We start from the raw sequence: 24,364 nt of genomic DNA on the forward strand, positions 1-24,364 counted from the left end.
ATTCAACTGTTAAAAATATTTAAAGTAAGGCAATAGTTAGGTTACAAATCTCCTACACTGTTTATCAATTCTTCTGTGTATCAATGATATGCAGAAGAAGCAGCCTAACAGTGCCAGAAGAAACTTGTGTCTTCTATCGAGTCCTCTCTTGAGAAGGTCGCGGGATGTGGAATGAACCTTGTCCAATTTAACCCCTCATATACATCTTAATATATATATTTCTTTTGTGCGTCTGTTGTAACTGAACTCCTCCTAAACAGCTTGAACGATTTTAATGAAATTTTCTGTGTGTCTCTAGGTGGATTCGAGAATGGTTTAGATTCACAATTAAACTACCTGCTAAACATCTGAACCGATTTTGATTATTTTTTTGTGTGTTCCAGTGAATTTGAGATTGGTGTGTCTCTTCAGGTGGATTTGAGAATGGTTTAGACTTTAGATTCACCTCTTCCTTATCTATATAAAAGATCTTCCTAATCTTATAGAGAAAAAACATAAGGTTGTATTGTTTGCGGACGATAATTCACTGATTTTCAAAGTAAAAAGAAACCAAGCTATGTATGACGAAGTGAACGATATTTTATCTGACATCGTGTACTGGTTTAGCGCTAATAACCTATTGTTAAATAGCAAGAAAACTAAATACATTAAATTTACCGTACCAAATGTCAAAAATGTAAATGCAAATGTTTTGTTAAACGGAGAGGTGATAGAACCGGTGGAATCTGCTGTATTTCTTGGCATTACTCTAGATTCCAAATTACAATGGGGCCCCGATATTGAAGGATTGGCGAACAGACTGTTCTGCAGCATACGCGGTTAAAAAGATTAGACAATTAACTGACATAGATACGGCGCGACTAGTATACTTTTGTTATTTCCATAGTATTATGTCCTATGGTATATTGCTATGGGGCAACGCTGCTGATATTAATACAATATTTGTGCTGCAGAAGAGGGCTATTCGTGCTATTTATAACCTAGGTCCTAAAGAATCATTGAGAGCAAAATCCAAAGAATTTAACATCTTGACTGTTACTTCTCAATATATTCCTGATAATGTAATGTATGTTCATAGGCACATAAGTGAATTAGCCAAAAACTGTCATAACCATAATGTTAACACCAGGAACAGACATAAACTGATGATGCCTACTACTCGGCTAAGTCGAGTTAGTAAGTCTTTTGTGGGGCGATGAGTTATTATGCTTTTACAACAGGATCCCAGAAAATGTTCAAAACAAAAGTATTACGTTATTCAAAAGAATTGTTAAGAAAAGGTTTGTGTGGTAAAGGTTACTATTACATAAATAACTTTCTTAATGATACCACACATTGAGAATGGAGTGACCGCCCTCAGGCTATTAAATAATAAGTAATTTATTTAATTGTACAATACTTCGTAAACATATTTATTCGATGAAAAAAAAGCCAGCTGAGTTTGTTGCGCCCATTTTTCTCAGGTCTGAGGCATTCATTTTGGAATGGGTGGTAGTTTTTTGACTTTCAATAAGTGATGTTTTTTGAATAAAAATATTTGAATTTGAATTGAACTACCTCCTTAACGGCTGGACCGATTTTGGTGATTTTTTTGTGTGTTCCAGTGAATTTGAGATTGGTTTAGATTCTCAATTCCGTCCATATAATAAAATTCGCCTGTTCATGTGTATGTTAGTTAACTCCTCCTAACGGCTGAACCGATTTTTCAAATTGAAGACATGTGTACAGGACAGCGTCTGTCGGGTCCACTAGTCATATTATAGTTTTTGACGTTCAATAAGTGATTTTGAATCCTATTTTGATTAAAAGTATTTGAATGTGAATTGAATTTTTCGCAACTTTAGTATTAAAGCTATGACAAGGTAAGCGACGACTACGGCACATCACTAGACTTACATTGGACAGCGGGGGGAGATGCTCCCTCTCTTTATCCCAGGCTCCTCTCGTACCTGGGTATCGACGGTGATCATTACCTGTATGTTAACTAGATTGTCCCCTTCTTCCACAAATAAATTAAGGTTAGCAAACTAAAGTATTATTTTGTAAAATTTTATTTTAAATCAAAAACGCAATACACACATATATTAAATCTGAACTTTTAATATTTTCAAATTAACTATATGGATCAAAATTTGAGATATTTCGCTATCAAGTATATAAATCAATATATATCTATTATCAATATAATCTATATATCAAGCCGATTGGTCATCGTGGAGGAAAATGACCAACACCCTCTAAATTCTAATTGTAACTTCACAGTTAACTACCCTTCTCAAAAAGACAAACATAATATATACATATCAACATTAAATGTACGATCTATTAGCTCACCAGAAAGGTTACTTGAATTTGAAAAAGCACTCGACGATATTAAATGGGACATAATAGGTTTAAGCGAAGTGCGAAGAATGGGAGAGTGTATTGAAGAATATGACAACTACCTTCTATATCATAACGGAGAAACACCAGGCCTTTACGGAGTTGGTTTTCTGTTAAAAAAATATCTGTCATCAAAAGTAGAAGAAATAATTGGTATATCCGAAAGAATAGCAATCTTAAACATTAAATTACCAACATCAGTAAAAGATGAATCATGGACAATCGTACAAGTATATGCTCCCACTGAACCTACAAATAAGAAAGAACGTTTGAAAGTTGAAGAATTTTTCGAAACATTACAATCGATCAACCATTATATGAAAAAGAACGTTATAGTTATGGGTGATTTTAATGGCAAAATAGGACAACGTAAGCCCGGCGAAGAGCACATAATAGGCAATTCCAGTTATGGTATACGCAGTAAAAATGGTAATCAAATTATCAGTTATGCCTTACAAAATAAACTAACAATTCTCAACAGTCAATACAAAAGAAAACCTAATAAAAAAAATGGACCTGGGTGTCACCTAATGGAAATTATAAGAACGAAATTGATTTTATTATGACAAATAAAGCGAGATGTTTTTCTAATACACATGTTTTGAACAATTTTAATTTTAATACCGACCATAGAATGGTAAGAGCTTCACTAAAAAAAGTACCAGCCAAAAAGTCGAGAAGAAATTATAGAAACACCAAGCCAATACCTATAACAGAGGATTACAAAAAACTACAAAATAATCTGTCCATAGCTTTAAACCAGGAAGACAAAAACTATGAGGATATAGAAGAACAATATAATTCATTAATAACTAACCTAATAAGGGAAACAGTAAAATGTAAACCAGAAGCAAAGACTCTATCAGATGAAAGTGAGAAATTGATAGAACAAAGAAAACATTTGATTTCAAAAAAGGATAAGGCCACTAAAACTAAAATTGCAGAATTAAGTAAAAAAATAAGATCTCAAATACGCAAAGATATAACTCAGAAAAGAAATAAAACTATACAAGATCACATTACCAAAACTGGAGGAGTAAGAAAAGCACTAAAAAAACTGATGAACAAAAAGGATTGGATGATTAATCTCAAGAATAAAACAAATAGAATAACTAGGAATAGGGAAGAAATAATAAGAACTGCAGCCGAGTTCTATCGTGATCTGTACAAAAGTTCTAAAAATTATCGAAACTTAGCGGAAAATGTAAAAGACAATGAATATGATGTTATTACAGACAAAGATCCTCTACCGGAGATCCTTCTTAGTGAAACTGTTTCAGCTATCAAATCACAGAAAAACGACAAAGCACCAGGACCTGACCAAATATCAAATGAGATGCTCAAAGCCACCTTACCTATAATAGCACCCAAGCTCACTGTACTATTTAATCAAATCCTGAAAACTGAAAGCATTCCGGCAGACTGGACTAAATCAACTATAGTATTAATTTATAAAAAAGGTGGCAAAAACGATATTGGAACATATAGACCGATAAGTTTGATGGCAAACATATATAAAATTTTCTCCAAGATATTACTATCAAGAATCTCTAAGGTATTAGACGAGAACCAACCCAAAGAGCAAGCAGGATATACGATTTCGATACCTAAGCAGGGAGTGAAACAGGCCTGCCTATCTCACACCCTGCTTAGCATAACTGCTTAACATCTTGACTGTTACTTCTCAATATATTCCTGATAATGTAATGTATGTTCATAGGCACATAAGTGAATTAGCCAAAAACTGTCATAACCATAATGTTAACACCAGGAACAGACATAAACTGATGATGCCTACTACTCGGCTAAGTCGAGTTAGTAAGTCTTTTGTGGGGCGATGAGTTATTATGCTTTTACAACAGGATCCCAGAAAATGTTCAAAACAAAAGTATTACGTTATTCAAAAGAATTGTTAAGAAAAGGTTTGTGTGGTAAAGGTTACTATTACATAAATAACTTTCTTAATGATACCACACATTGAGAATGGAGTGACCGCCCTCAGGCTATTAAATAATAAGTAATTTATTTAATTGTACAATACTTCGTAAACATATTTATTCGATGAAAAAAAAGCCAGCTGAGTTTGTTGCGCCCATTTTTCTCAGGTCTGAGGCATTCATTTTGGAATGGGTGGTAGTTTTTTGACTTTCAATAAGTGATGTTTTTTGAATAAAAATATTTGAATTTGAATTGAACTACCTCCTTAACGGCTGGACCGATTTTGGTGATTTTTTTGTGTGTTCCAGTGAATTTGAGATTGGTTTAGATTCTCAATTCCGTCCATATAATAAAATTCGCCTGTTCATGTGTATGTTAGTTAACTCCTCCTAACGGCTGAACCGATTTTTCAAATTGAAGACATGTGTACAGGACAGCGTCTGTCGGGTCCACTAGTCATATTATAGTTTTTGACGTTCAATAAGTGATTTTGAATCCTATTTTGATTAAAAGTATTTGAATGTGAATTGAATTTTTCGCAACTTTAGTATTAAAGCTATGACAAGGTAAGCGACGACTACGGCACATCACTAGACTTACATTGGACAGCGGGGGGAGATGCTCCCTCTCTTTATCCCAGGCTCCTCTCGTACCTGGGTATCGACGGTGATCATTACCTGTATGTTAACTAGATTGTCCCCTTCTTCCACAAATAAATTAAGGTTAGCAAACTAAAGTATTATTTTGTAAAATTTTATTTTAAATCAAAAACGCAATACACACATATATTAAATCTGAACTTTTAATATTTTCAAATTAACTATATGGATCAAAATTTGAGATATTTCGCTATCAAGTATATAAATCATTTAAAAACTTTATAAATACATCCCAAGGACAATATCCCTCTTCATTTGCGGCACAACCTTTTAATTCTAAAGTTGAAAACTGAGGAGGAGTATCCCGCGATAAGACAACCATCTTTCTGATCTGCTTAGTTGACTGATAAACATACTGAATTTTCAAGAAGTAATCTTTTTTAACAACATCATACCATTTCTGGAAGACAATTTTGCCTCCAATTGGCACAGACAGCAGTGATTTATTCAACACGAAATTTTTAAAATGCATTGCCTTTAAAAGTACATTAATATTTGAATCATGTCCCATTAATAGTGATACTTTCGGACTCTCATTTGTAAATAATGGTTTCATGAACATGATAATTGGTTTAGCAATATCTTTGGCAACATGTGTTGTGTTATAAACAACATCATGATAACCAGCGTAGAGTCCTAAGATGGAGTGCCAGTCTTTTTTGCTTGAAATTTTTCCCCACGCAACTTTCCGTCGTGCCAAACCATTATAGTACTCCATTAGAAAGGTGTCAGTTACTTCATTGCATAGTTGTAAGGGACCCTTGACTTTAGGCTTTTTACCGACTTTTACTTTTACGACATTCTTCTCACTGGCCATATCACATTTTTTATCCTCTTTACAACGATCTGAATGCTGATACTTTAAAATTGATTCCATTTTTTTATACGATTTTTTCAAATGTAAGCCATTCCTCTTAACTTTCATTTCATGGATTGCTATTTCCCTAAAGCTGTCACTGCTATTATGAATATGTGAACGTAAAACTGAATGAGACTTTTTATCACTACTATGAATTATTATATTGCAATCAGGAAAAGCAGATCTCACGAAAGCCTCAGCTGATGCCAGAGTTCTTTGCATCAAGTCAGCATAAACATAGAACAGATCTTCATCAGGGCAACTATCTGGCAACAAACCAGTATCACTAAGCCAGCCTCTAAAATAAGTTCCCATATAAGATTCTAACACATGACCATTTTGAGTTAAAGTCCCTGGTTTTTCCTTCCAATCCGGCCACTTGTGAGGTGTTATGTGCTCAAGGTCATAGCTCGAAGGAGTTCTTACACTGTGCCTGCTAAATATAACCACTTTATCTAATTTATATGGATTCACTATTCTGAACTCGAAACAAAGTAGTAAAAATAATACACAGAAAGTTTTACAAAGAAATAAACCACAATTACTGTTCCATAGCATATGTCGCGCAGACATCGTAAAGTCTGTGTGTACAATGACTTAATTAGTGATATCTTAAAATAATTTCCACAGGAATTACCATTATAATAATCATGACTATACATAATCAGTCTTTCTTATTATATAATAATGACGTTAATCTTATTCGCATTTACTACATTTCTCGTCATCTTAACTCTCAGTCCGAGAGTTTCAAACTAAGTTCATGCAAAGAAAAGATAACCAAAGTGCAGCATTGTCGAACCCTTCGTAACTCAAAAACCATTTAAGATTAAAACGACATTGATTATGGTTTATAATTTACATACTCCATAGATAAACTTGTACGTGATTGAAGTAAAACGGAAAAATATAACACTAGGAATTATTAACGAATATATAAACTGGACCTAGTTATGCAGAAAACAGCCATATCACATTTTTTCAAGAAATTAGTTATAAAAGCAGCTATGCTAATTTAGACATGGCGAATTTTTGTCGATATCTTTATTAATCTCGCAGATAATAAGCTGTCAAATCGAGCCACTTCAACAATTGAATTTGTAAAAAACAGTCAGCTTGGTGTAAAATGCAGCCAATTTTGACATTAACTAAAATTCTTATATCGGAGAAGTCAGCCAACCTGTATGGCTGTTTTTTACAAATTTCAAAATGTTAGAGTATGCAGTTTTCAAATTACGTAAGAAGCAGCCAGTCTATGATGGCTGTTTTCTGTCAAATAGATATTTATTATTATTAGTAGTTGGCTTTTTTCAACACCAACCTGGCTATTTTGTGAAATATTACTTATTTTATAACGCGATCTTAATGAATGTTGAGTAGTTCTACATTATCTTACTTGATCAATATAAATCCAAACTACTTCCAATGCTGTAAGCCACAGTTTTTCAAGATTTTTTTTTAACAGCAAATCTAAAATACTAAAAAAAGATACGTGCAATATTTGCGATACATTTCGAATCGAAACAATAAATGCAGGAAGAAGCGATGGGGATGTTAACTCCATAAGAGAAATACCCAACATACATATTCATCAGGCCGAAAGTGACCTAGATAGATATACCTATATTGCATATTTTGATATGCAAAGCCATTACCGCGGATTCAAACAAATGTGATAGTTTACTAAAGAAAAGGCTTTATAACTAAGGTGTGCTACTGTAACCAAAGCTACTAGGTAAACGGTCAGACTGGTCGTGGTTCACAGGAGATCGGTACGGTGGACAGTACGGCTTTCGCCATGGCCGCTCGCGCACAGGCGAGCGCGTCTATCGAAAGCAAGGTTTTCCCTAGCAGTCTGTCTGGATATAGCGAAGGTCTTTGATCGTGTATGGCGCTTCGCTCAACAACTTCCATTATTTGGGATTCCCGAGAATTTATGCAAGTGAACCCACAGCTTCCTCACTGGGTGCATCATACAAGTCGTCGACGGTTATTGCTCGGATCCAAAGCCCGTGAAAGCTGGAGTTCCCAAAGGCTGTATGTTATCTCCTACACTGTTTCTTCTGCATATCAATGACATGTTGGACGCCTCCAACATGCATTGCTATGTAGTGATGCCGTATACACGGGCCATGCGGAGCGCTCTCGGGAAACCGTCGCCCAGTGCCGGAGGAGACTTGTGTCTTCTATCGAATCCTGTGTTTAGAAGGTCGCGGAATGGGGTGAAATGAACCTTTAACCAATTTAAACCCCAGAAGACTCAGGTTTTCGTTGACCCATTGCACATATATGAAATCTGATTTCAGATCAAGAATTTTACAACTGTTTGGACGTATGTCGTAGTTGTACTAATCTAGAAGGAGAATATGTCTTCATAACTCTGTTAAGTAAACTATGCCGAATGGAAAACCCATAGCAGAGTAGGCTCTGCCTACGTGACATCATATCAATAAGACATCTAAAATTAGAGGATGCTCGATATTTTATGATAATTTGACAAGTGGACAATATATATTGAAGACGACATTGACGGATTTAGCACTGAGTTAGATTTCTATTCAAAGAGTGATCACGAAAATTTGTCTAAAGTTGAGTCTTGATTTTTTTAAATACTTAGCCACATTTAGCTTCACATAATTTATTTTTATGAAATACAACACTGGACAAGTGTTTTTATTACAAAGTTATAGTTTTCAGACTTTTCCCTATGCTTCTTTAATACAAGTATACATTATTACTTGCAAAATTTCATAGTTATAGGTCAACGGAAAATACGCTATAAATTTTAATTCCCTTGGGAGTGTCGAAATATACGTTTATTTCGGCATAAACGGCTGCATCTTTTGTTTACTTTAACTAAGAAGTTTGATTTTTTCACAGCTTTATGAGACGTAAGACGTGAATATATCGTTTTAATTATTTCAACTCAATACCTCCACACGTTCCCGAGATATTGAGTCTTGACTGACAAACAGACAGACGGAGGGACAACAAAGTGATCATATAAAATACTAGGATAAAAAAAATAAACAATACTTAAATAAATATTGTTCAACTTTAAAATTACCAGAAAAACAAAACATAACCCAAGTGCAACTATCGACAGAAAAATGCTTAAGACTCTGTTCGTACATTTACCCACATGGCAATTTTCTGCATAACTGGGTCCAACTTATATTCAGTAAATAATTATTCTCAAAAGTTGAAAGAGAAGAAGTATTAATGTATATCATTAAATATAATATAATAATATATATCTTAGTTTATAATATATTATTATAAGCGGTGATCACTTAACATTCGGTAACCAGTACGCTCGTGTGTCCTCCTTTGCCATGAAAAACATTGGTATAGGACTCATGACTCATCATAAAATAATTGAGAATAATAAATTATTGAAGGTAAGTGTAAAAGCACAGGTCAATATAACGTTGCTATTGAATATAAACGAATATGCCTGTAACCATTAATGGACGAAGAAACCATAAAAGAAGTAACGAATGTCGCAAACGTCAGATAACTTTTACTGAAGTGAAACTTCTTTATCGACGTATGAGAGAAATTTCAAAGCAAATCGTCACGATTTTCGGTTACGCGACATTTCGTTATTTTAAATCCAAGATGGCCGCCGGGTAAAATTATGATTTTAACAATATTGATATAGAGTCCGAGGTTCGCCAGGGTGCAGAGAACGAATTTGACATCATTTTTGAAATCCAATATGGCTGCCGCGCAAAATTATGGTTTCAACAATATGGATATCATATCCGACGTTCTCTAGGGTAGAGAACGAATTTGGGATCATTAAATATTAGTTTTCCAAAGAAGTTTTACTTCCGACATATTGTGTAGGTACTTTGTACACACATTTTTATTTAATAGGTATTTATTAATGGCTGTAAGGGAGAGCCCCTTTGCCCTTTACATTAACGGAAAGAATAAAAAAACAAATTAACAAATACACTTGGAGATTCTATAAATATCCATTACTGAGCAATTCAATACATTTTTTGTTAATCAGTTCAATTTGTCAGTCAAGTTGTTAAGAAATTGTTTAACTGACTCTTATCTGACGGAAGTACCTGAGCATTACTTTCGCCAGGAAATAGATCTGTGTTACCCCAAGTCTGTAGGTATGTATTGTCTTTTTGTTTTAGATACTTCAACAGCACAGAACAATAATACTCCTTACCGGAGCTGGAGATCAACAGTGTTGTTTGAGGTGAATGATCTCGGCAGAAACAAATTTCTTAGTTTTTGTTAGTTCGTTCATTCACAGAGTTGAATAATATACTACTGGGAGTTTTTCGTGCGCCGTTTCTTTTCTCTCAGTATGCCATTTGTTTCCGAAGCGATAGCAGTGCTTTAATTGACAAAAAAAAGTATCCTAGAAGAATTTTCTATATATATATATATAGAAAAAAATAAAAGCCTTTTATGAAGTTGTCTATGGGTAAGTATGTTCCATAATTACTTTTCATAAAGCACAATTAATTCACTAATTGTAATAGTGTTTAAATTCTCTTTGGTAATCAGTGGGAAATGAGTATAAAATAAACAGAAAATAGCATTTAATATTAATTTACAATGGCAACAATTGATTGAGCGGATAATTGAGTGAAACAAATTATATTGCCTTGAATTCATTTCATTTATTTACAATAAAAATACTGACTTCAATCATACATAATACTTTATATCATGGTAGGTAACTAAAAATTATATTAATATATTTACATAACACACTGTAGGTAGATTAGCCTGTATCCTTTACAATTCATTAGAATTGTACACAATGTTTACTAGGGAAAGTATTTCAAATACATCATAAAATATAACATGGATGGCCCAGACCTAGATATTGTATAGAATTCTTGAATTATGCACATTGCCCATAATAAATATTTTGTTTTATGTCATTGACATATTATGTATCCATTAAAAGTGGAGTTATATATTTTTCAAATTAATTAGGACAATGGTTGCATAAATCAAATATTATATAAATCATTTAAAAACTTTATAAAAACATCCCAAGGGCAAAATCCCTCTTCATTGACTGGACAACTTTTTAATTCTAAAGTTAAAAATTGAGGAGGAATATCCCGTGATACAACCACCATATCCCTTACTTGCTCAGTTGACTGATAAATATATTCAATTTTCAACAAGTACTCTTTCTTTACAACATCATACCATTTCTGTAAGACTATTTTGCCACCAATTGGCACAGACACCAGCGAATTATTCAACATATAATTTTTAAAATCCATTGCCTTTAAAAGGACATTAATATTTGAATCATGTCCCATTAATAGTGATACTTTGGGACTCTCATTTGTAAATAATGGTTTCATGAACATGATAAGTGGTTTAGCAATATCTTTGGCAATTAGTGTTGTGTTATATGTGACACTATGATAACCCACAGTGAGGTCTAAAATGGATTGCCAGTCTCTTAATTGGGAAAGTTTGCCCCATGCAACATTTTGTGGCGCAAAACCATTATAGTACTCCATCAGAAAGGAGTCAATAACTTCATTGCACAGTTTTAAGGGACCCTTTACACTAGGTTTTTCACCGACACTTATATTCAAGACATTCTTCTCACCTACCATTTCACATCTTTTATCTAGTTTACATGAATCTGAAGCTCTATAGTTTAAAATTGATTCCATATTTTCATATGAACTTCTCAAATCTAAGCTATTCAAGATGGCTTCCATTTCACTGATAGCTATCCTCCTAAAGCTGTCACTGTTGTTATGAATATAAGGCCTGAAAACTGGGTCAGTTTTCTTAACACTTCTATGAATTACTATATTGCAATTAGGATAAGCAGATAAAACAAATGCTTTAGCTGATTCCAGAGTTCTTTGCATCAAATCAGCATAGACATAAAACAGATCTTCATCAGGGCAACTATCTGGCGACAACCCATAATCATGTAGCCAGTCTTTGAAATAAGTTCCCATATAACTTTCTAACATAAAACCTTTTTGAGTTAAAATCCCTGGTTTCTCCTTCCATTCTGGCCAGGTATAAGGTGTTATGTGCTGAAGGTTTTTAGACAAAGGTGTTCTTAAATTGTGTCTGCTAAATATGACCACTTTTGTTAACTTATATTTATTCACATTTTTGAACTCGAAACTCAATAGTAATAAGAATACACAGAGCGTAAAACAAAGAAATAAGCCACAATTAATGTATTGGTTATGACGCGCAAACATCGCAAAGACTGTAATTAGAATGAAGTAGTGATATTTTGAACTACGCTTATTGCGTATGCACTGCTCTTCCTTTTGACTTATTTGAAGTCATGTGTGTATCACCTTTACGTAATATGACGGAGTCTTTTAACGTTATGGGAATTAATATAAGTACATATTCCAAGTAAATTCTTAATTTGAAGCTTAAATTACATGTAGTACACAATTATTGTGATCAAACTACATATGTAAGTACATAAACACGAATCCAGTAAAGGATAGGTATGGACGTAACTAAACCTGTAAGTTTAACCTATTGGGTTATAGTAATTAATATTTCAAGTAAGCCATCGCAAACGATACGACCAGTGCAGAGCGTAGGTACTTTTAACAAAAATAAAATTAATTAGACATAATGTTCATTGAAAATGAAATTTCTAATAACAAATAACAATAATACAAATGTCACAAGTCATAACAAAAAAGGAACTGTCAAATTGTCAATCGATACATACTCGATAAACCGTCAATGTCAAAAGTCAATTTCAACTAAATTGTAATAATAAGTACCTTTTTTGGTGGGAATGGCTCAGCTACGATGATTCCCTAATTATAAACAATGAACATTAACATTTCACTACAAAAATATTGTATAGTATTGGCACGTTTTGGGATCGAAACCCAATTGTTGTAATCGAAAAATCTCAATACACGCAGTGATATACTACTTCATTTATTTGTACTTTACCACACGCTTTCACAATTCGCTTGTTGGTACTTTGGCATATTTGACATGCACTTAGTAGAGTCTTCGTGACGTTTTCAGACTAGAAACATTATATTATATGGATGATTGGGATTTTTTGATGCACGATATATTTGTGGCGTTCGCCGGTGTATACACTTCACTATATTCACCCAAGGAAATATATATTATCTTTGTTTTCATACGACACTAACCATTAGAATCTTCTTAAGATCAATTATTAAATATCCATGTGCATTTTATGTGACATTCTTCACTCTTGCTTCACTCTGACAAATAAGATAGGTTTATCTTATTTGTGTTTTGTCTAGAATATTTTTTAAATAAATAATGTAACTCTCTCTTTAACTTAATATATGAGATATCTTCATTTATAGGATAACTCTTTGACCTTTTCGCTGGTGAAATAAGTTATGTTTAATATAATAGATGCTTAAGTTTCAATGTAAGTCAATTTATCTAAAATGTGACCCTCAAATTCTATCGTAAAGTTACTTGAGCAAATTCGTGTCAAAACAAGATGTACTACCACTAGGACAAGCCACAACAGTGGTAAATGTAAAATTGAAATTATATATTTTCAACAAACGTATATTATATGAGTACTTAAAGGTTTAATAAAATATTGAAACATAATGTTTGTGTTAATTAACCATTACTTGGTTATATTAAACATAAAAAATAAAACAAATTAAAAAATTATAATATGTAAGTAAGCTTAGTCAACTATCACATAAATATTAAAAACTCTAAAAATATTTTTAAATACACAACAACTATTTAAAATGCACCTATTAAAAATTTACACTACAAAGTTATTACAATCAATTAATTGTTAATTTTATAATGACCCCAATCTAATGTGTCAACCTTATTTTCTTCAATTACCGTTTAGTAAGAATTATATTATATAACAAACAAGTACTTTTTTCAAATTATGTGTAAAAATTGTGTGTTTATTTGATCAAGATCTTGGCATTTATTGCAATTTTGAGTTTATCTCAAATAATAATCTGTAATTTCCCATAGTATTTCATTTTGTCTTACTGTAATTCAATAATAAATGCTATAATATCATTATCTATTACCCTTTACGAAGTAGCGGTAGATTCAATATTTTTTTTTTGAGATTCATAAGTGTCAGTTCCGTGGCCTACATAAATAATGTGATTTTGTCTTGATTTTATTTTATTCTGGAATATTATCAAATATTCGAAATCGTAAATATACTCGTATAGGCTCGTGTACTCGTATAACGTGAGTAATGACAAATGACTTACTTACTTTTATTTTTCTTAACTGTATAGGCTTATCGGAAATTTTTATTTCGCTACCAAATTTTCAGCAAAAACAATCATGTTATGAAATTCTGGCTTAGCAATAAATTCTTCAGCACCTAGGTCTTTACTATGATTATTCTAATTTATTAAATTGAAAATTTAAATTGTAGCCCTTTTTACAATATTTTCATTACAACCAAAAACATAATTATTAATTAGTTTATAATAATCGTTGTAAAAATCTGTTATAGCTAAATTTCGCAATTTGGACGCCATTTGTATTATCAAAATTATCCTCCGATCTGTCCGGTCTAACTTTTTAATTTAAACAATTTTTTTTCTACTTTTTTCTAATTAATTATCTTATTTCGTGTGAAATATTCTAAACATTAATTACACAATACAGGAATTTTGCAATACACACATTCTTTGCTACCAAACTGATAATTATCGAATTGTCTGAACATGTTTATTCGAAATCGGAAAGCGTAGGTCCGGCCACACATGGAGTATTGCTGCCATCTCTGGTTTGGCGCACCCCAGTATCAGCTCGATCCATTTGACCACGTGCAACGTAGAGCAGCTCGAATTGTCGGGGACCCAGTGCTCTGTGAACGGCTGGATCACTTGGCGTTGTTTAGAGATGTCGCTTCATTATGTGTTTTCTACCGCATTTATCATGGGGAGTGTTCCGAAGAGTTTGTTTAACCTGATTCCTGCTGTTTAGCTGAATTCCACCATCGCACGACACGCCTCAAGTTAGGATATCATCCTCACCATCTGGATGTGTGGCGTTCTTCCACAGTGCGGTTTTCAAGGAGCTTTGTTCCACGTACTACAAAGCTAAACATGAACTTCCTTGTGCAGTGTTTCCGGGACGATACGACATACCTTCCTACACCTTCCTTAAAGGCCGACAACGCTCCTGTGATTCCTGCAAGAGATTGTGGGCAGCGGTGATCACTTAACAACATGTATGACCCGTACGTTCGTTTGTCCTCCTGTTCCATAAAAAAACCGCTTTCAATTTGAACCAAATGTTATAGCATAAGCTTCTTTGCACAAAATTCCGAATATATGGGTATTATAGTCGTTTCTGCAAGTACTAGTGTGAAAGCTTTGTCGTGTTTCTGTTCGAAAGACGCCATAGTTAGTGACACGATGGGGCTACTTAAAATCTAATATCTCAAATTGACGACCAATTACGATACCGCTCATCATCTGAATCTTAAATAAACATTAAAAATCAATTATTTAATCAAATAATTTAATAATGGGTGGAAAAGAACATTATGTAGCATTTCTAAGTTACATTTTTAAAATGTTTTCAAAATCCCTGATAAAATCGTTCCAATCGCAAAAAAATTCATGGACAGGTGTACACTTTTTTAACTCCATATGAACCCAATGTGGTGGATTTTCCTGAGACAGTCTTTCTCCGTTTCTTAATTGTTCGAAAGTAGGATAAACGTAGTCGACTTTTAGTAGATTTCTGTTTAAATTCCTGTCATACCATCTTTGAAATACTAGCTTTCCACCTAATGGGGTAAGTTCAAACTGATCTGGTAACACATAAGACTTGAAGCCGATCGCTGCCATCACAGAATTGATGTTGGCGTCATGACCCACTAGAAGCGTTAATTTTGGCGCGCTTTCACTCTTAAGAATATCGTTAATATACATCAACAACGGCCTAGCGACTTCTTTACTAAGAGCAGTACCGTTAAATCTTACATTGAGATTTTCTCGAACTATGTCAGTGTATAATTTCCACTCTTTTGGGGTTCTAATTTTACCCCAGGCAACATCGTTTAGTGACATTCCTTCGTAGAAACTCATCAGAAAAACATCAACTAATGCGTTTGATAAATATAATGGTCCAATCACATTTGGTTCCTGTCCAACTTCATATACAACGTCATCCCTTTCTTTTGCAAAGTCACAAAAGTTTTCAACTAAACACTTATTAGAATGTTTCAAATTAGTTATTTCATTTAACTTTACGTAGGCATTATGTAGCTTTAACTTGTTTATCCTCTGTTGCATTTCATTAACAATGGTTTCTTTTAAAATAGATGATCGGTTTCTTACTATGGGATTAAACAGTGGATCCATTTCGTCCGAATTTTTACTGTAAACCGTTATGTTACAGTTTGGAAATGCTCCGTTCACAAACGCCTTGGCTGTTTCACGCGTCCTTTGCCTCGTATTGGCGTACACGTGTATCGAGCTTAGCTCTGGACATCCATTTGGTAATAAACCTTTTTTCACTAACCAATCAGTTATATAGTGTCCAATATATCTCTCCAGTTTTGCACCTTTCTCAGTCAAATATCCTGGTTTTATATTCCATCGTGGAAAACTGTATGTTGTGAGGTTATTTAAATTGTTCAACAAAGGAGCTCGAATATTATGTCGGCTTAGTATAAGTACTTGCTGCAACTCGTAGCCTTGGACACTTAGATTAAAAAAAAATAAAAACTGTAAACACACAATGATTATTCCCGCCATTTTACAATTGTAGGTTATCGAACTTCATTTATTTAGTTTCATTCACTTTGCAGAATGGATAACATATAACTGATTAGATCTCGTCATTTTGTAATATTATACGTAGATTTTAAATTGGATTACAATCACACCGAAACGCGCAGATAACGAATATATTATTACACAGTCATTATTTTAAGAACCGTGTTGTAACGCGAGTGTCGTGCTTGCGTCGTCAATACTGAATAGAAATTTCTCTTAGTGAAAGTATTTCCTATTATTAAATTAATTGCGTTGTAAGTGTAATATTAACATTGTTTACTAAAATAGGCTATTATAGATGCAGATATGATATATCAACATTTCTTATTAGAAGGTTTTAACACGATCGGGCGTTTAAAGTCGGGCGTCTTATTAATAATCTTATATGTCTTGAAAATCGCTGAATGGGGTATGTTAGGCCTGTTAAGGGTATGTTTAGAAACCTTATAACCTAAACCTAAACTTAATTGCTAAAATACTCCGTCTGTGTTATAATTTTATCTACAAAAATTGACCCATTTGTAAAAAAACGGGCACCCTAAACAAAAGAGGTTTTATATGCATTCACTTAATTACAAACAATTGTGTAAATTTTAAAGAGTTAAGCTACAAATACACTTGCCCGTAGCTTGCACACTAGCATACCAGCTCCTTGCATGCAGGCTATTCATCATGTGTATACGCTATCTGGCATGCCTGTAACTTTGAGGGAGGGGCCGTGGGGTGTTGCCAAATGGGCACGTATGAACAGACGTGACAGCTATGGACATGTAAGTAAGTGACTCGTTGATTTTGTTTAATACACTTCGATTGTTATCCATTTAGAGCGTGCAAGAATAGGTACGAGTTCTCTCACGAACTGTCATGTCTATACGCGACGGTATTACTGGCATGCAATACCAGCAACAACTTGCATGCCAGTATTACTTGCAAATGATTAAATTATATTCACTATAGCTTTCTCCGATCTGGTCAAGCAATAACGACAGATGTCTACTGTGCCGAATTCCGAACAATGATAGCCAAACTAGCAGTGAAACAGCCCCGACTCATGAATCGATCTTCACCATTATTGCTCCATGATAACGCGAGGCCTCATACAGCACGAGAAACCGTTTTAACTCTACAGGAACTGCAATTAGAAACCATTCGTCACCCTCCTTATTGACCAGACCTTGCTCCAACCGACTACCATTCTTTTCGTGATAAAAAGTTTTCCTCTCAGGAGGCAGTACAAAATGTTTTCACATAGTTTGTCGAACCTAGATCGCCACAATTCTATCGCAATAGCATAAATGATGGCAGCAATGTACAGATAATAATGTTAATTATTTTGATTAAATAAACGTGTAATAAAAAAAAATTTTCAGTACAAATCGGCAATTTCATACTTTAACCCTAATATTCTTGACTTCCCTATTCATAATTTAGACTACATATAAAAAAATTGCCTTATGAAAAAGGTCTATTACAAAATCGAGGATTTTATTAATGATAAAAATATTTGGACAGGCTTATGATCATCTACTCATCTTTTTTTTTCTATTAAATATAATTACATAAAAAATAATGCAAAAATCTACTTTTGTTTTCTTAAAATAGTTTCTAATGTGATAACTAAGTAATTAACTTGTAAAACTAAAAGGAGAAGACTTAATCATTAAAATAAACTGGTTTAGATAAATCTTTAGATAGATAAAACTCGTAACTAATTGCATATCAAATTAAAATATAATTTATATTTTGGTCATTATGCTTTGTGATTTTCTTAATATTGGTAAGTATATTATAGAAATTAGATAATATCTGATATTTCCACCTCATTATGTTGACGTCTGGCATTCTACAACATTTGTAAGTTATTTCTTATATCGCACAGAAACTGTGGAATCCATTACCGACTGCAGTTTTTCCGAACCGATATGACTTAGGCACCTTCAGGTCAACTTAAATTAAGGTCAGCAATGCATCTCTTGAGGCCAAGGCTTGCCAGTTGCCACTGTCCATGGTTGGTTGTCTCACCATTTTCCATCACGTGAGCATCTTTCCCATTTTCTTCTTCTTATATTTTTTTATGGAAAAGGAGGACAAACGAGCGTAGGAGTCACCTAGTGTTAAGGGATCACCGCTGGCCACATTCTCTTGCAACACCAGAGGAATCACGCGTCGTTTTGGAGGTACCCATGTTGTTTCGTCCCGGAAACACGGTACAAGGAAGCTCATTCGACAGCTTTGTAGTACGTTGAAGAAAGTTCCTTGAAAACCGCACTGCGGAGGACCGGCACACGTCCAGATGGTGGGGATGATATTCTAATTTGTGGCACGTCGTGCGAAGGTGGAATTCGCCGGCAGAAATCAGGTGTAACAGCTCTTCGGAACACTCCCCGTGATAAATGCGGTAGAAGACGTACAATGAAGCAACGTCTCTACGCAACGCCAAGTGATCCAGCCGTTCACAGAGCACTGGGTCCCCGAGAATTTGAGCTGCTCTGCGTTGCATGCGCTCAAAAGGATCATGCTGAAACTGGAGTGCACCAGACCAGAGATGACAGCAATACTCCATATGTGGCCGGACCTGCGCTTTGTAAAGCGCTGGAATGTGTGCCGGCTTGAAGTATCGCAGTGCTCTAATTATGACGCTCAGTTTCTTCCAAGCCAATTTAGCTTTGCCCTCCAGATGACAGTGGACGGAATTGAGAATCTAAACCAATATTAAATTCACTGGAACACACAAAAAAATCATCAAAATCGGTTCAGCCGTTTAGGAGGTAGTTTAATTGTTAATCTAAATTCTAAACCATTCTCGGATCCACCTGAAGACACACACCAATCTCAAATTCAGTGGAACACACAAAAAATTATCAAAGTCGGTCCAGCCGTTTAGGAGGTAGTGTAATTGTAAATCTAAACCATTCTCGAGTCCACCTGAAGACACACAGAAAGTTTAATTAAAATCCGACCAGCCGTTTAGGAGGAGTTCAGTTACAACAGACACATAAAAGAAATATAATATACTAGTGGACCCAACTGACGTTGTCCAGTACACACGTCTTAAATTTGATAAATCGGTCCAGCCGTTAGGAGGAGTTCACTAACATACACATGAGCAGGAGAATTATATTATATGGATGGAATTGAAAATCTACAGCAATCTCAAATTCACTGAAACAAACAAAAAATCAACAAATTCTGTCCAGCCGTTTAGGAGGTAGTTTAATTGTGAATCTAAACCATTCTCGAATCCATTTGAAGACACACACCAATCTCAAATTCAATGGAACACACAAAAATATCATCAAAATCGGTCCAGCCGTTTAGGAGGTAGTACAATTGTGAATCTAAACCATCCTCGAATCCCCTTGAACTCACACATAAAATTTCATCAAAATCGGTTCAGCCGTAGAGGAGGAGTTCAGTGACATACACACTCACACAAGAAATATATATATAAAGATAGGTATATACTAGCTGACCCAGCAAACGTTGTATTGCCGATATTAAAATCGTGATACAAAAGTAACTGTTGATCGTAGATGGGGGAAAATTGGAAGTTGTAACAAATTAAAAAAAAAAATTAGCGTGGACCACCCTTAACATTTAGGGGGATGAAAAATAGATATTTTTTTTTATTTATTTAAGATGTACCATCAATACTCAACTTAACATTAACAATTGATTTGCACTTACATACTAATTCTAGGTTGGTTATTCTAATTAGGTACATTCAGCATTTTAATTATGATATACAATGTAAATAATTATAAAGTGGTAAGTGTGGAATTACAAAAAATAAAAGTAAGAATAATAACTCATTAACAATCTAATACAAACTATTATCAACCGTGGTCGTTATTTTTTCTAAAACTTTATTTCTAAATGACTTAAACGTGTCGTGAAAAATGTCAACGTCATGATTGTTGATATCATTGAAAGTTGTAGATATTCTATTATAAGGACCGTATTGTTTCACATTCGTTCTAGAGTAATTATTTGAAAATATTTTATTAATCGGTTGTCTTGGTAAACTTCTCTTGGAATGGAGAAATTTAAGTTAGATATTATGTTAGGTTCTAAGGATCCGTGTATAATTTTATAAAGGCCGCAAAGGTCCAGAAACTTTCGTCTGTTGGACAGAGAAACAATCTTAGAGTGATTTAATCTGTCACAGTAACGTGATCGATTTGAGAGGCCGACATCTTTGAATGACAAGAATTTTGTAAATGATTTTTGAATTTTTTCCATGCGTTTTATGTGGCATTTATAGAAAGGGTTCCATATTATGATATTGAACTCGAACTCTAAAGTACTTCGAACAAGCGTGATAAATAGACAGATATGAGTAGTGTGTTTCTAAATTCCTTAGAGTTACGTTTTAGGAAACCTAACATTTTCCATGTCTTTATAATAATATGATCATAATGATTGACAAAACTTAACTTGGAATCAAAAAGTACTCCCAAATCACGAACGACTGTTAGTTGACTTACAATCTCCTTGTTAATTTTGTAAGAGGAGATAATTTTTTTTTACGCTTGGAGAATTTAATGTGTGAGCACTTTTTCGTATTGATTTCCATTTTATTATTTGAACACCAATTGTAAATGGAATCAATATCGCATCCCGTCCGATTCTCAGACCTACCAAATATGCACTCAAAATTCCATGAGAATCGGTCAAGCCTTTTCGAAGGAGTTTAACTACAAACACCGCGACATGAGAATTTTATATATTAAACTAGCTGACCCAGCAAACGTTGTATTGCCATATAAAGTAGTAAATAAAAAACTCCATTGCCATCTCGCAACCCTATTGCGGATCTGTGGATGTAACAGAATAATATAAAAATCGCGATAGAAATATAGGTGTTTATCGTAGACGGGTGAAAATTTTAAGTTGTATGTATATTTTAAAGTTGTATCATAAAAAAATAAATAATTTAACTAAAAATAAAAAAAAAATTGTGGTGGTCTACCCTTAACATTTAGGGGAATGAAAAATATGTGTTGTCCGATTCTCAGACCTACCCAATATGCACACAAAATTTTACGAGAATCGGTCAAGCCGTTTGGGAGGTGTCTAACTACAAACACCGCGACACGAGAATTTTATATATTAGATTAGGATAAAGGCCGAACATCTTTCGAACGAATAAAACTTAGAAGATTAAATTGAAATTTATCCATTGCGCACAAACTTATCTACAATTTTATGTATAAACCACTGTAGCGATTTTCATTCATTCTCTAGTGATTTTCATTATTATAACACTAGAAATAAGGGATTACTTGTAACTAATTCTAGTAGGCTTCATAAGATACATAATAGCTTTAAGGGTAAATGTATACACTTCTACAATAAAGTCCCAGCCACTGTTCAGGCATTATCTATAAATAAATTTGAATGTTTTATAAAAAAATGGCTCTGCCGTAAATCCTATTACTCCACTGCTGAATATCTAAATGATCGGACAGCCTGGGACTAGATTGTGATTATTTTATAGCGATAGAAATGACTGTACAATATTGTATATTTTTATTGAAAAGAGCGCAAAAAAAAGAATGCTGGGAGAGTTTCTTGCGCCCCTTCTTCTCTCTCAGAGCGCCATTTGTTTCCGAAGCGGTAGTAGTATCTAGTAGTATAAGAAATGACATCAAAAAGAATTCTAAAGGAATCATTTTTGAGAAAATAAATGCCTTTTTAAGTCTTTTATGCCTTTTAGCTGTATGACAGTACCGATAGGGGAATAATATGTTACCGCAATTGCCTTTTAAATTTGTTGCCAGAATGATAGATTACAAAAAACTCGTAGCAACGAAATTTAGCAAAATTAAATTAATACTGTTTCGTTGTAAATGAGGAATGTTTAATATATAGACGTAGATTATGTTTTGTCCAACGGCGATAAGTATTTATAGTGATTACGTAGTTAATATGACCGCAACTTTGTCTGTTCGGACTTTAAAACGATTCCAAATTGGTAAAAATTATCTTACTGTAATAAGTTGTGAATAAAATATATAAAAATCGATGTGGGTATGTTTTGTGTAGACTCCAAAATGGTTCGAGAGATTTGGATAATTTTTTGTACGGATTTTGTTTCATTTTTCAGCAAGGTCTCTATTAAAGGTTACTACTACCAACTACCCAACGAACACACAAGCTGCTGAAATCGGTTCTATAGAGCCCGAATGTTGTATAATAGTTGTTCAAGGGGATCGATATAATACTTAAGTATATATGTATTTATTATTCAAACAAAACAAATCTTACAACTATATTTACAATACTACGACTACATAAAATTAAAACTATCATTACGTGGAAGCGTACCAAGAATACTGGCAGCATTACCGCGTTGGATAGCAAGGCTGATCCGTTGACCGAAATAGCTGCCAGCGCTTGGGTTTCCAGTAGCCTTATTGAGGCGCGAAGATAGTATTTTGAACATTCTCCGCGCCTCTGGGCCCAACGGGCCAAGTGTCTCGATACCAAACGGCACAAAGATGTATGACTCACTGAGACCAACATATTTGCGACCCTTGCTGTCTATATTATACTTAAGTTGCTCCGTATATGCCATACATGTTGTACATTAGCCGTACTAAATTAAATATGAACCCATAGGAGATAAAAAGGATGTGGATAATAGAGTAATCGTACGCCAAGGCTTACCGAAGGATGCTGCAGCCCATCCTCCGTTCTTTGTATCCCTTACTCGTCTCTTACGACACCCACGGGAGGAGATGGGGTGGTGCTATTCTGGTGCGACACCACACACACGATGCGTAATACGTCGAGTTAGTAATTATTTTATTCGATGTATATATACTTTTACAACATCTCAGAAAATGTACAAAACAAATGTGTTACCAAATTAAAAAAGATGTTAAGAAACATTTGTGTGTTAAAGGTTACTATAACATAAGTGATTCTCTTAATTATACCACAGACTGGGAATGGAGTGAACGCCATTTAGTTTTTTTATTATATATATCTAGTAGAACCGACAGACGTTGCCCTGTACACACGTCTTAAATTTGAAAAATTGGTCCAGCCGTTAGGAGTTCACTTACATACACATGAGCAGGAGAATTATATTATATGAACGGTATTGAGAATCTAAACCAATCTCAAATTCACTGGAACACACAAAAAAATCATCAAAATCGGTCCAGCCGTTTAGGAGGTAGTTCAATAGTGAATCTAAACCATTCTCGAATCCACCTGAAGACACACACCAATATCAAATTCACTGGAACAACCAAAAACTTCATCAAAATCGGTCCAGCAGTCTAGGAGGAGTTCAATGACATACACACGCACACAAGAAATATATATATATAAAGATATTATTAACTAAATTAATCAAATATATTTGAAATGTAAAAAGGATAATAATTTAGTGTTATGCTAAAAAAATTTTTTCTCTATTATTGATTAAATGGAATCCATATTATTACTGCTACGAAATAACATGTATGAATCCTCTATGAAACTGCTTTTGATGGGCTTAAGTTTTCCGAACATTTTCCATTGTAATTTATATTTTGTTACACTATCGGAAAGTAGAGTTTTTCACGAACAGAAACGAGACCAATTTAAAAAAAAAACTGATATTTTGTCGGGTGAATTTTCGATTGAAAATAAGGGTCCTTTTTTGATATTTGAATCAAAGTAAGGTAAAAAAATAAATATTTCAATTCCAATTAAATACAAAAGTGTATTTGGGACATAAAAAG

General features: G+C 33.9%; 3 protein-coding genes across 3 annotated transcripts; all 3 read right to left on the reverse strand.

The window, feature by feature from the left end:
- Nucleotides 1–5,069: 5,069 nt before the first annotated feature.
- Nucleotides 5,070–6,418, reverse strand: LOC126965250 (glucose-1-phosphatase-like). Its single transcript, XM_050808749.1, has one exon. It carries the CDS (start codon nt 6,409–6,411, stop codon nt 5,173–5,175), a length of 1,239 nt encoding a protein of 412 aa, XP_050664706.1. The 5' UTR covers nt 6,412–6,418; the 3' UTR covers nt 5,070–5,172.
- A 4,047-nt stretch (nt 6,419–10,465) lies between these two features.
- Nucleotides 10,466–12,491, reverse strand: LOC126965249 (glucose-1-phosphatase-like). Its single transcript, XM_050808747.1, has one exon. It carries the CDS (start codon nt 12,066–12,068, stop codon nt 10,830–10,832), a length of 1,239 nt encoding a protein of 412 aa, XP_050664704.1. The 5' UTR covers nt 12,069–12,491; the 3' UTR covers nt 10,466–10,829.
- A 2,852-nt stretch (nt 12,492–15,343) lies between these two features.
- LOC126965252 (glucose-1-phosphatase-like) lies at nt 15,344–16,812 on the reverse strand. Its single transcript, XM_050808751.1, has one exon. It carries the CDS (start codon nt 16,602–16,604, stop codon nt 15,402–15,404), a length of 1,203 nt encoding a protein of 400 aa, XP_050664708.1. The 5' UTR covers nt 16,605–16,812; the 3' UTR covers nt 15,344–15,401.
- Nucleotides 16,813–24,364: the final 7,552 nt, after the last annotated feature.

Source organism: Leptidea sinapis, chromosome 7 (genome assembly GCF_905404315.1).
Source record: "Leptidea sinapis chromosome 7, ilLepSina1.1, whole genome shotgun sequence".
NCBI classification, from domain to species: Eukaryota; Metazoa; Arthropoda; class Insecta; order Lepidoptera; family Pieridae; genus Leptidea; species Leptidea sinapis.